This window comes from Bacillus rossius, chromosome 5 (assembly GCF_032445375.1).
Source record: "Bacillus rossius redtenbacheri isolate Brsri chromosome 5, Brsri_v3, whole genome shotgun sequence".
Taxonomy (NCBI): Eukaryota; Metazoa; Arthropoda; class Insecta; order Phasmatodea; family Bacillidae; genus Bacillus; species Bacillus rossius.
The window spans coordinates 29,692,054-29,705,812 of NC_086333.1; the positions used below are offsets into that span (position 1 = coordinate 29,692,054).

Genomic DNA, 13,759 nt, shown 5'->3' on the forward strand with positions numbered 1-13,759 from the left:
ACCTCACTTACGTGTAGACTAGAATTTAGGATCACGCTCATTGAGCCCTCCTAAGACAATTAACTTTCGGCGCTGGTCGTCTCCAGCGATCTAGTAATCATGTCCCCGTGAGACTGCCGCGGCAAATTCGGTGTTATGTTAGTGTCGTGTTTTGTTTTGTAATCAGCGTGTGTTAGTGTAACAGTACAACGGCTCAGATGCCGCATAGCCGCATTATCATAGCTTTTGTAGTGGTTCTGCCATCGCGTAGTGAATGTGTAGGGAGTACAGCGTACTTATGCGTACCATCGGGGAAGTCCGTGGATTAAAAGCCAATTAAATATAAACTGTGTCATCTACGATTATTCCACACCATTCCGTCCTCCACACGGCCAAGCGGCCTCACAGCCAAGTAGGGCATTTCAGGGTAGATTTCCAGCCGCGTACCTGGCGGGGCACGCAGGGGCAGAGTACCTGCGACCCATCACCAACGGCCTATTGTCCCACTAGCCTGGCGCCCCCCAAGACAACAGCAGCACGGCGACGCCCGTAGCGCCCATCAGGTACTTCCCGGGCCCTATACAGAGGCCGGGTGACGGCATGTTCTAGATCATTTCAGTTCAGATAGTACATTTTTTTTAAAAGTTATATTAAACATTTTCTTTTGCAAAGAGAAAAATTATCACAGTATTATTGAAACTACAAATAATGAAGAAAATAAGAGGTTACAGATGTTAATAGTGTAAAAATTAAGATTGTTTATTAACCTATTCTGTAGTAAACTTATCTGTTCAAAATGCTATGCTGTGATGGTGGGGTGGATAGAAGATTTAGTGGAAGTGGAAGATGGGGGGAAAGCATATAGATGTCATTTTAATTAGGAGGGAAATGTATAACTGGAAGGGGTAGGGAATAAAGGAAGCCAATGATTATTGATACTTTGGGGTGACCCTAGAAAATAACCTAGGATGGGTAAAGCAGGTTGAACAGGTAGTGAGCATGGATAGGAGGGCCCTGGCATTGCCCATTGCTTTGCAGGACACTACAGGGAGCAGGAAAGAGGAAAACTCTATGTTGGTCAGGCTGATGGGAGCCTGAGAAGGTGTAGCATAGAGCAGTGATGGGCATGTGGGGGAGAAGGAAAGAGAAAGAAATGCACAGTCCGTCTGAGATGATCAAGGAGTTTGGATGGGAATTAATACAGGAGAGGAAGAGGGCGGCAAGGTTAGTCAGGCTGTTTAAGGTGATAAAGGTAGAGGGGAGCTAAGATCAGCTGAGAACTAGGATACACAGAAGGGAGGGGGTATAAAGGATGAAGCTTCAGATGGTATGGATGTGAATGGAGAGGTAGGCCTTCTTGGTGAGGATAGAGAGGAAGTGGAATGAGACAGTGGAGGGAATGCTGGGTGTGAGAGATGCAAGGGAACTGAGAAGGCATTTTAAAGGGGTGCGGGGGAAGGAACTTCTTGCCAGCGGGTAAGCTCAATTGCAAGTGTAGCAAATCAAATTAAATCAAAGCTGAAAGGAAATCAAGTGTTGATTTAAATGATAATGTATTGTCACAGAAAATAAGTCTAAAATCAGCAATTTTACATTCGAGATTATTGAAAGACAGCTGTTGTTTCTCAATTTCTGTATCATGGCATGTCCTGAAATTAAAAATTAAGTTTTTTTTGCTTAAACACTGACAATTCACATATTGGACACTATTGAAGGTGAGTTTTCAATTACTGGTTCAATATTGTGAACATTCCTTTGGTGCCGATACAGATGCTTATTAGCAGAAAATGTATTATTACGTAAGTGACAAGATATTTTACTAGAATTTCTGAAAACTAAGTTTATATCACATTACTGAATTCCGCTGTAAGCTGGTTTACAGTTTATAAAAAACGCGGGAAATCTAACGTGGGACTTCAAGTATTGTCAACAAAAATACACCCCCCCCCCCCCCCCAACAAAAAAACACACATATATGTAATTCTAATGACGTTTTTGTTACAAACGTAACTATTTTAATGAAATTTATGTCATTAATTAGGCCGTCCAAACGATAATTAAAAATGTAATTCAAATACAGATTAATTGCATATGATATCATACATTTTTTCGGGGTTTCATTTTATAAATAGAAAGTATTCATGGTTATTTAGACGCATAACGTTCAAGATCACTTTTAAACGGCACAAAACGTAAAACATGAAATAGTAAACACTGAACATTAAATATTTTCTACTTAATATCAACTCTACGATATTATTTTTCTATACCATGGCTTTTCTATGTGCACTATTTCATTTCGTTCCAACTATTTAAATTAATCAAGGCAGCCAATAGGACGCAAGTCTAGCTAGCCAATAATAATCGGGGCCAGTCCTGTCTGCAGCGCCTCGTCTGAACAGCGGGAGGTCGACGCGCGTAAGAATGTCGCCCCTGTCGCTCCAAGCGGGGGTTTAGCTAACTGTTTGTAGGCTGGCAGCAGGTTGGATGGAGGGGGCGGAAGAAACAGCTGGGATATCAGAACCAGAACTCACTCCTCGCCGGGTCGTATTCGCCTGGTGTCCATAGATAAAGGATAGTTTAGATGGATATCTCTTTCACATTAATCATTGACAGTATACAGCGCTCCTGGTGGCTGGACCTCGTACTAAATTCAAAATGGCGGCGATGGCGGGAGATTTGAACTAAGACAATGCGGGAAATTCAAATGTGACCTATACCACTTCGGAATGGACTATTTTTACAACTTTTGTTGGAGTTAATTATTGAAACTATAAACAGTAGGCAATATTACTGAACTGTTCTGGCAGTTACTGACTAGTGGAACAATTGTATAGGACAATTTTTAAATTTTATAAAATTCAAAATGGTAATTATTCATAACCTACTGCATATATGTCAAAACATAATTCTTTTAAAAAAGCTATAAAATAGAATTGCATATTAAATAGTTAAATTTTAATTATCAATTCACTTATTTTGACCACTGATAGGTTAGCCATAAATTGAAAATAATATATGTTACACTATCCTTAAAAAGGCTGTAAAGTACTCTAAAATCAAGCTCTGCCGAATACTTATCTTCAGCTCGGCTGGAAATATTCTAATCTTTAAGCCCGAAACTTCGAGCTACTCATCACCATTTCTTCAATTTGACCGGCATGCAGTGCAATGTTGTGTTATTAATCACCAAGTAAACAATGAAACAAATTAGAGTAAAAATAGAAATATATTCAGATTAAATAATCCTACCAAAAAAGAGGAAAATGAATGCTGATGATGTAAATATGTACATCAAGCTGGCTGCGAAACTTTTTTCCCATTATTGTTATTCTGGGACAATTGCTGTTCCTTGTATTTATTAATGATCTTCCTTATAGTCTTGGACCTGGAACTAGCCCTATCCTTTTTTGCTGATGATACTAGTATCTTATTTAAAATGAATTCTTATAATCAGTTATTGTAAAATAGATAAAGAACATTCTTACAACTTAAAAGAGTACATGGTTCGTACCCTCTTGTAAAATCAAAAATTAAGGACTTTTTAAGGACCCCATTACCACTATCAAGAGCTAGAAAACCACTTTTATATTAAAAAAATATATATTTAAGAGAAGACAAATTGATAGTTAGCAAACAATTTTTGTTGGTTAGTTCAATTTTTAAAGATAAGCCCATAGTACCCAAAATTATCTTTGGAACACATATCTAACCCAAGGATAGTGTCTATCTAAAGCCCTCTAACATTTTCTTATTTATAATTAATATGACACCAAAACACAAATTTCTGTTTAAACGTGAAATGCCAATTATGAAAAAACAATATCAAAATAATTTTACATAACAACCTAATCACATGGGCCGAAATTTGCAAATTGTAAATGTATTGTTCGTTGCCAAAAAGGAAACAAAAGAATATTAAAATACGTTTTTGGATTATTTGTAAAAAAGTATTTATTAAGTAGTTTTTAAGGATTATTAGTGACATTTAAGGATTTTTAAGGGCCCTTATGCAATTAAGGACAAAATTAAGGACTTTTTAAGGATATTAAGGAGGCGTACGAACCCTGGAGTAGTTTGCTATAAATAAATTGACTTTGAATTATGGTAAAACAAATTATTTTGAGTTTTTATTAGGAAATAATAATAAGCAGATAAATGAACACATTGCAGTAAATGATGGTAATTATGCGAATGTTAAGAATATAAGACTAACTAAATTTCTTGGCTTATCTTTAGATACAACGTTAAATAAATAAAAAAAATAGTATGCCAGCTTATTGGTGTTTGTTGCATGCCCATGATGATTTTTTTCACCTCCAATGCATGAATACAACCAAGCTGAAATGGAAAAATTAGAGTTGATTTTTTAGTGTGGTTTGGCTGAAAAGTCTCTCTGAATTGGTACCCTTATTCATTATTCATAAATCAATATAGATTAGCACATGAGATAAATCGCTGTAATGAAACAACATTAACGTAACTTGATTCAAACATTTTAATTACGAACCATACACACCAAGTCACAGTCAAAATTGTGAATGAAATAAAAAAAATCATATTTATAATTAATAGAAACAGGTGCACACATTTGAAAAATATAACCAGTTTTCCCAGGTGTTATCAGTGTCTACAAATCAATTTACTGTTCTTCTTACAACATTTGTACAATTTTTCCCTGAACCAGCTAGAAATTCCCTGAATTTTCCTTGTTTTACATGTTGGTGTACACCCTGTGAAAAAGGTACTGTCATTCTGGGTCATGTTTTATATGACACCATTTACAATCACAGAGATAATTTAAATCCTTTACTTACAGAAATTTTCTGCATAATACATTACAGATTACCTACAACTTAAGACTACCATGACAATATTTCTCAAAACTTTTGTGTTACAAAAATATAAATGTTGAAACATTGTAAACATGTGTTTCAAACAACTTTTACATGTGAGATTGAGGTATCGTTAGAAACACACACACACGTATATATAAATTAGTGTAATATAACATATACATGAGCACACAGAAAAAATTTTTCTGAATGCAGCAGTCTTCTTGTGACAATCAGAACTTTGCTAAAACAACTCTTCCTACACATTCTACAATATACAGCTAAAAATACTGAACATATTTAGACAAAATCATATCAATATAAAAAATAAAAATTAATGTACAAAATCTTGTTATCGGAAGGCAAGTTGGGGAACTTCTAGTACTAGTTCACCAACTAATCAGAAGTGTCTCTTGACACTTGACACTTGTGTCACTTGATACTTGTGTCACTTGACACAAGCAGACAAAGTAGCATTTTGTAAGAAGTGACATACTAAGTTAGCTAAGTAGCGTAACATCCCTACTCAAATTACTTCATTTGTGATCAGATTTCTAAATGCTTGCACACAAAAAGTGAACAGAAATAATTGCTGGCAAGTGTACCATAACAACCAGGCTAAGAAGCTATGATACAGTATTCTGATAATGTGACATAACTTACACGAATCTAACTTGTTGCTTAATACAGCCACCTGTAATAGTCTGGATTCCATGAAATGTTCATGAAATGCAATATGATAAGAGCTATCCAGGTTGTCCCAGCCACGTGCGTGACCAGAATACCCAATCAGACTGTCATCAAACACATGCAAAGAATTTGTTCTCTGAATGCAAAAAAAATCAATATTTAACAACTTTAGTTGAACTTATATTGTAAAACATGCTAACCTTGTAACTTTTCTTCCATGTTCAATAGTATTGCATTGTGACCTCATATGTTTGTTTTTAGTTGTAATTTGTGTAGTATATAATTTATGTATAAGAACCCACTGTTAAAAAAACGAATTTTGTAAAGATCATTGACAATGTACAAGGCAAAACACAAACAATCGTCTAATTCTTCTCGAAAAGCTTGAATATACCTAGGTTACTGTTGTTTCAACATAACAAATTTGAAGTCTAAACAAAAAAATTACTTCAATTTGCTTCATTGCTAGCAAATGAATAATTCAAATATTAATACCACAGCAAACTCACAAGAACTATAAAACTTAATTTAGAATAGTACAAGAAATTCCCTAAAATTAAATCTGATAGGTTGAAGCACTGCACACATGTAACACATTCAGGGTCTCATTTCATTATTTTACTGCATTTAAAGGCTGCATTAATATAAATTCCTCATTCACTTAAATATTTTACATCAGTCCCATGAGAAACAACATTAATGTAAGAATACAGCTACCGATGTCAGAAATTCTACAACCTAATAGTACATGATCAGCACCTTCAGTTAACGGACATGTATGTACATTATATACATTTCAGTGACAAGAATTATGTAACCAATCAATGTAGAAAATATATGTGTATGTTATTTAAATACTAGCTGATCTAGCCACCCATTGCTGTGACTCAGTACTTATAATAGATTAAATTAATTTTGTAATTATCTTTCTGATACAATAATAATAATGTTTACTAATAAAGATGAAAACAGTTTCACAGTTACCAGGGCAACCTAACTGAACAACTGTTACCATGTAAGGTTATGTCTTGATATGCGAAAAATAAAAATCCCAGAACTCGATCACATCGCCACCTACGGGATACAACTGCGAATATAAATCATTCTCAATACAGTAAAACCTCTATCTATCATTTTTCAGGGGACCAGCAAAAAATTCAGTAGATGCGGACATTCAATAGATGTGGACTTCACTCTTAGATTTTGAAAAAATTGCTTAACCTCAAAATTAGTACCCAAAATATCTCAGTTACTTGTCATTAAGGTCAGCTTCCGGCCTTGTCCGTGCAAAGACTACGTAAGGCGGCAGCACCATGTAACGGACTATGTTTTCAACAATAAAAGCCTTCTGCAATAAACCCTGAACTCTATTCTTCGTAATCAGCAACCTTTACGTGGTAATTCCACCCAGTCTATCCCTAGCCACTTGGCCGCGAACCCCCTGAGATGCATCACATGCAACATTGGAGTAGCTTATGCAAGGAGGGATAGGTCTAGGGACCACAATAGGATATAAATAATATATACATAGGATCTAAATAATAACAGAGCCTGAGTCATGCAGCTGATTACATTCCCATCTACCCACTGCTCAGCTCATTCAGGTTATCTCTACCTCATCCCGACTTAAAAATTCACTACCGGTATTTCATACCAAAGCGCAGCAGCAAACGTCCAGGGCCAGGTGGTGAAGCCCAACAGCAAACGTCCAGGGCCAGGTGGTAATGCCCAGTGGCAAATGTCCAGGGCCAGGTGGTGAAGCCCAGCAGCAAACATCCAGGGCCAGGTGGTAAAGCCCAGCAGCAAACGTCCAGGGCCAGGTGGTAAAGCCCAGCAGCAAACGTCCAGGGCTTGGTGGTAAAGGCCAGCGGCAAACGTCCAGGGGCAGGTGGTAATGCCCAGTGGCAAATGTCCAGGGCCAGGTGGTGAAGCCCAGCAGCAAACATCCAGGGCCAGGTGGTAAAGCCCAGCAGCAAACGTCCAGGGCCAGGTGGTAAAGCCCAGCAGCAAACGTCCAGGGCTTGGTGGTAAAGCCCAGCGGCAAACGTCCAGGGCAAGGTGGTAAAGCCCAGCGGCAAACGTCCAGGGGCAGGTGTGGCAAAATCTCCAGCAGGGTGGTGAAGCAGAATAATGGTAGTACCATGGTAGAAATATCCAATGTCAACATTTGCGTAAGATCATTTCTTGTAATACAATTTGTACTCCGAATGACAGAAGCGGTAATAATTTCCTGAATATGTTGAGTTCAATCTTTTACTTTTTCTTGAATTTCAGAAATCTCCTGTGCGCCTTTTCCTGGATAATGTCACCTTTCAGGGGTTTTTGTATACCAGACATTATATGATTCACTCTCTTGCACCAAAAATTTATTGTTATTCTGCAAATTATATTTACAAATGCTTCCTTGAATTCTGCATTATGCTTTTCACATGATGATATTTCTTCTGGAATGTCTTTAAGTAAGATATTTTTGATGAATTTTCCAAATCCTCTATAGTGACAAATTTCTGGAAGTATTGAAAATACCTTCATGACAGACTTCTCAAAAAATTCTGAAATGATTGATGAAGGATATTGCAGTGATTGTTTCTCAGTTGAATATTCACGTGAAATTATTAATGCATGTTCTGGCATGATTTCTACAGCACAAAGACTTTTGCGGCATTTGTGACATTGGAATTTACTCTTCATTTTCTTCACAACAAATCCGGCAACATACATCACTACCGTTTTGTCATAAGGCTGTAAACCTTCCTGCAAAGCCTCTTCTTGAATTGGAATGAAATCACTCTGCATACTTGTTTCCACATCCTGCATCACAAAGCTTTTCAGTGTGTCAAGTGCACCAACACAATCATCCTCTTCACAATTAGAAGAAACTGAATGTGCAGAGTTAAAGTTGTTGATCAACAGTGACTTGAATGAATTAGCAAATGCAGTACAACTTGGGTTTACATTCCTAATTCCATGAGCTCTGATTGAACCAAAAAAGTTTTCAATTGGATCTTGGTTAAAACATTTAGTTGGTAAATGTTTCAGATTTTTGGTAGTGCATAATTTTTTCCACAATTCTATCAAACCCTCTAAGGTAGCGATGAAGTTCTTGATGGAATGAACGTTACATGGTTTGTTCTCTTTATCGTAGAACTTCATGGTCCTTAACACTCGCAAACATTTCCTCCACAGACGAAGATGATGAGACTTTTTTGTCATAGCTGTTCTATAGATCTTGCCACTTTTATTCGTCAATGAAACGCCATTCAGACTGTCAAACAGTTCGTCAAAAAAAAGCAGTAGATCTGCTGTCTGTGTTGCTTCGGGATCAACACCAGGCATTCCTGGAACAGCTGTAAATGTACAATCTGTGTAAGATTCGTGGTAACAAAAAAATGCACACACACATATAAGTACTATAACAACAATTTTTTATTTGACATCAATTCCTAAAGTTCAAATGCATACCTTAAATGTTCATCCCTCTTAATAAAATATGGATTTTGAAATGTAGTTGACAAATAACTAACCAAACTAAAGCTGTGTATAATTATTGAAAATATGTTCATTAAAAATGTAAGCACAAACAAATATTGTAAACATAAATGAATGTATTGAGCTATGTTTACAGCATAAAGTTGCTAAACTGCCCTAATTTGTGTATAAACTGACATAACTGCTTCCCCATGAATGTTTCTGTTTATTTTCATGATTTAACAACACCCTAAAATTTTCAACCCATTTAATATTAGAATAGGCAATGCTAGTGAATTCACAGCATCCATTGTACATTTACCTGCATATCAAGTCTGCATGTAAGAAATGTCCATATGTCTTAAATTTTTTCCCAGTCACTTGAAAACTGACAGATAGATGTTCCAAGGTACATATTTATTTTAAATAAATGAAATGGAACCAAAAATAATTCCATAAGTTAAAGAATTCTATTCTAATATTATTTCCATTTTTGTCCTTGGCAAGGACCATTCATGCATATTTCCCTTTTCCCCCATGTTTACAAGGCTGACAGCCACCCCATATTGTAAATATGGAGAATATTGACCATACTCACGTCTTTCTGCAATGTATCTCATGGCAGTTGAAACTGAGTGACTGAAAACTTGAGCACATGTGCTCACTTTCATTTTTCTCAGTTTGTCCTTGTTGACATGTTGCTCTGTTAGCTTCGGGCACGCACGGAGTCGGCTGGGTCGACTTGAATCAACATTATATAGCTGCTCAACATGTTTCCAACTAGCTACTTTTTTTATTCCGTCTTCAATGAACATCAGGCAGTATTTGAGAAGATTGTTTCGGATTCCTTTGAGCAAGTGTGGGGGGTCAAACAAAGGAATGATTTCTTCTCCATCAACAAAGAAACCTACAGAACGACATTCTTCCCCTTTTTTAATGAAGGATTCTCTTGTAGAATTCTTCAAGGAATTAATAGCAGCCATGTTAGTTGCCCCCTGATCGCAAACTGTTGCAACAACTTCTAGACCTGCTTTATGCAGTTGCCTTATCACCTCTTTTATGTTAAATACAAGTTCAGGAGTACTAACAGTCCCTTTGGAGTACATGTAAGACACTGGTTGCTTCCACTTCTTTGTGATCCCTCGGACCATGAAGACTAGCGCATGGTCTGCAAATTGGGGTTCCCTTCTGCGACCATAGTCTTCAAATCCTACAATAGTGTCAGAGGCCTCATTCCAGCGAATGCCAGGTTCTATTGCCATTTCGTCGAACATGAGAACACACATTCTCTCTGAAGGTTTCAGCTTATGGACTGAACTTTTCAACTGAGAAAAGACTGAATCATTTATGCCAGGCTGAAAAGGCAATCTTTTCAGAATGTTTAGTAATACTCTTCTTGATGGTAAATGAAACAACTTCCACCACAATCTATAACCTCGTCTACTGTTCTTGTACAATGCAAGTGCCAAGATTTTATCCTCTAGTGTAAATCTTCTTCCTTTGGGTTTAGAACCACTGTTCTGCAACTGAGAGATTATGAATTGCCTGGCAATAGGGTTAATATTCACTTCATCAAACAGATTGGTACTTGTTAAATCTTGCATTCTCTGTAAGGACTTCTTGAAATCTAACTTTTTCTTCGAATGATACCGGGCCAATCTTTTTAGTTTCTGTGCAGTGAAATATAATGTCTTTGCCTTGGGTGTCAACTCAGTAGAAGTACGAGAACCCACTGCTTTTAATAAAGGAAAAAGGCATTTTCTTTTCTTTCTGCTGATGTCCACTGAAGGTGTGCTTCTGAAACCTATTAGGTAAAAGAATTGCGGAATTACATTTCAAACTGACATTCAGAAAATCATCCTTTATATATGTATTAAGAATAAGGGCTTGGCAACATGCCTTTTCAAATCACACACATTACATGAAAAAAATTAGTTACACTAAATAAAGGATAATGAAGGATCTGTGGCCAGTAAGTAAGGAATAGCCTAATGTTGAATAATAAAAAGGTACTTTGAGATTAACGCCACCGCAGCCGCTAAACCAGACGTTTACAATGTAAACAAGCATGCTGTGACTGACCTAACCTAACATAACCCTTCAATTTTTTTTTTTAATTTTAATTTTTTACTGTTAACGGGGTTTTATTTAACATTAAACCTTCAATCTTTTTAATTTCAATTTTTGACTGTTAACAGGGTTTTGATTTAACATTAAATATTAAACATTTCAAACAGATCTATGTTCCGAGACAAAGGGTTAGGTTTGTTTTGGTCAGTCACTATATTGCTGATTTATGATGCCATTTCTGAATACTAAGAAAATGTGAATTTGGGATTTGCCAAAAACAGAACAAAACACAATTTTATATTTGCAGGACAGAAATATTTTACCGAAAAATCAGAAATGTGAACGTAAACAATAACCAACATGGCCGCCGCCGCAACTACTGTAACCAACGGCTACGGTGGCGTTAATCACAAAGTACCAATAAAAATTATAGTTCTTCAGGCTATTTGAAGCTAAAACCAATCTACAGAGAATATAACACCTAAGTCTACAATATCAACTTCAATCATACCTGTAGCAGGTTGTGTGCCGACAGTATTTTCCTCAGCTTGCTCAGGAAGCAATGAACAATCCATGCTTGAAGATGCTTGTCTTTCACAAATCTCTTCGTTGGTAACTGTAAATTTACATTGTTTTATTATGAGTGGTGAAAATACAGACACATAGGAAAATATAAACATAAAATAAAACATTCCCAATGATTTGCTCATCACTGCCCTGCTTCAACACATTGAACTATAATTAAAGGACAAAATTTGGAATGTAGCTTACTTTGAGTATGTATTTCAGTTCTAGTCAGAAATAAATACAGAAGTAGTAAAATATGTAGTTTGATGTATCAATGCTGCAAGGTTACTTCTATTCCACTATAACGTGCCATGCTTAAGGACAGTTTTCGTTGTAGCACAATGTTAAGTGCAGTTACCATAGCTACTGTTACTTTGTTCTTAACTGTTTTTGCATACTCTACAGCCTTGTAGCATGCACTGTATGATACATTTATTTGATAGTTAAGAACATTATCTGGGGTCAAAAACAAAATTAATTCACTCACCACTGTTTCAGTACATATCCTTAACTATGTACAATATGCTATAACTGGTTATATGAATGGCAAAAACTCAGTCAAATGTTGAAAGTGAATAATTTCATCATGGTAACAATCTTGGGTAAGGTTCCCAGATTTTGGCATTTCTCTTTTGAGAAAATTGTGTGTAAAAGATTTGTAGAGGTCTTGTTTTTCCAGGAAAGTGTGAGGTATTAAAGGCCAAAGCAATGGAACTGTCAGGCATCTTTCTCAGAAGAGAAATGTCAAAACCTGGAAACTTTTCATGAGATAGACTAAAACTACCCCCCCCCCCCCCCAACCCCTGTGTCTTTAACACAAAATGAGTAGGGAGAGACAAAAGAGAGGGAGAACCTTGCCACCGGGTGAAAGCCCAATTGCAAGTGAATCAATTATTATTATTATTATTATTATTATTATTATCTTAAATCATACCTGTAGCAGGTTGTGTGCCCACAGTATTTTCCTCAGCTTGCTCAGGAAGCGATGAACAATCCATGCTTGAAGATGCTTGTCTTTCACAAATCTCTTCGTTGGTAACTGTAAATTTACATGGCTTTATTATCAGTGATGAAAATACATAAAAATAAAACATAAATTGAAACCCCGTTAACAGTTAAAAATTTAAATTAAAAAAATTGAAGGGTTATGTTAGGTTAGGTCAGTCACAACATACTTGTTTAAATTGGAAACTTATGGTTTAGCGGCTCAGGTGGCGTTAATCCCAAAGTACCGATTAGCCTAACCCACCTCTTCTCAATCCCTCAACCCTACTAACCATTGTCAAAATATCCTTAACCATGTCCTTCCCCAACTTATTTCACTCCTTTATTGCTCTTGATATATAAGTACAAATAGTGAAAAGTGAAGTCCTCTTAAGATATGGTCTTAGAAATAACCTAAGCCTAGCTACTGTTTTTGACTACCTGACATTCTTAATACTATTTTAAATTCTTACCTGGCAAAAGCAGTGTTGGAATTGAATTGGCGTTAAGCCTCTTTGTTCCTGGACTGAAGCAATCATCACGAAAATGGCAATTACAAATTCGGTATACTTTGTATATATGCTCGTTGGTTATTTGGGCAAATCTTGGTGCTGCAATAACACGTTTCCAAACTTCAAACCTTTCTACATCGGAAACACGTGGAAATCTGTGGCGACTTTCAGTCCTATTTTCGCATCCCGGCACACAGCAATTCTTGGTATACATACTTGTACACGTCAAGGGAAAAGTCACTCGATAAGAAATAATTACATGATCACCAAACCAAGCAACAACCACTGTTCAAATCCATACAAATGACCACTACGTTGAAGCTGAACACAATTCATAACGTCTGCCAAACACTAGTAAGGTTATTTTTTTCAAAAGTGTAAACAACGACACTACCGCTCAAGGTCGTGTGGCTGTACCTCGAACTATTTCTACCGTGAGCAGCTTAGCCATAAGAGATAACCAGCCGTGCTGGTGTCCGCCAGGCTTTTTGTGCCAGCACGGAGCGTAGCTTCGCGTGTTCAACGCAAGCAACGGCGTACTTTAGCGAATAATATGGCTGCCATTTAATATCCTTTCTCGATTATCTTTCTTGTTGCTTCATACACATGCCGATACTTATGTATATCTATCACATGTACTCAGCCATACGCATA

General features: G+C 36.7%; 2 protein-coding genes and 1 long non-coding RNA gene across 4 annotated transcripts in view; 1 reads left to right on the plus strand and 2 right to left on the minus strand.

The window, feature by feature from the left end:
• LOC134532231 (uncharacterized) overlaps positions 1 to 7,647 on the minus strand; it is a 55,994-nt gene extending 48,347 nt beyond the window's left edge. The window contains 2 exon segments of the mRNA XM_063368652.1: positions 427 to 453; positions 7,483 to 7,647. Of these exon segments, the coding sequence (XP_063224722.1) occupies positions 427 to 453; positions 7,483 to 7,647 (192 nt within the window).
• Positions 7,648 to 10,688: 3,041 nt separating this feature from the next.
• Positions 10,689 to 13,589, minus strand: LOC134531677 (uncharacterized). Of its 2 annotated transcripts, none has more exons than XR_010075062.1 (3): positions 12,544 to 13,589; positions 11,554 to 11,658; positions 10,689 to 10,776 (listed from the first exon to the last, which is right to left on the minus strand). It is a non-coding gene; the product is annotated as an uncharacterized LOC134531677 (long non-coding RNA). The 2 variants fall into 2 exon arrangements; XR_010075061.1 differs by having other exon boundaries at positions 10,696 to 11,658; positions 12,544 to 12,648; positions 13,067 to 13,587.
• LOC134531676 (uncharacterized) overlaps positions 10,945 to 13,759 on the plus strand; it is a 337,254-nt gene continuing 334,439 nt past the window's right edge. The window contains exon 1 of the mRNA XM_063367470.1: positions 10,945 to 10,948. The gene's annotated coding sequence lies outside the window, so the exon portion shown is untranslated. The remainder of the gene's footprint in view (positions 10,949 to 13,759) is intronic.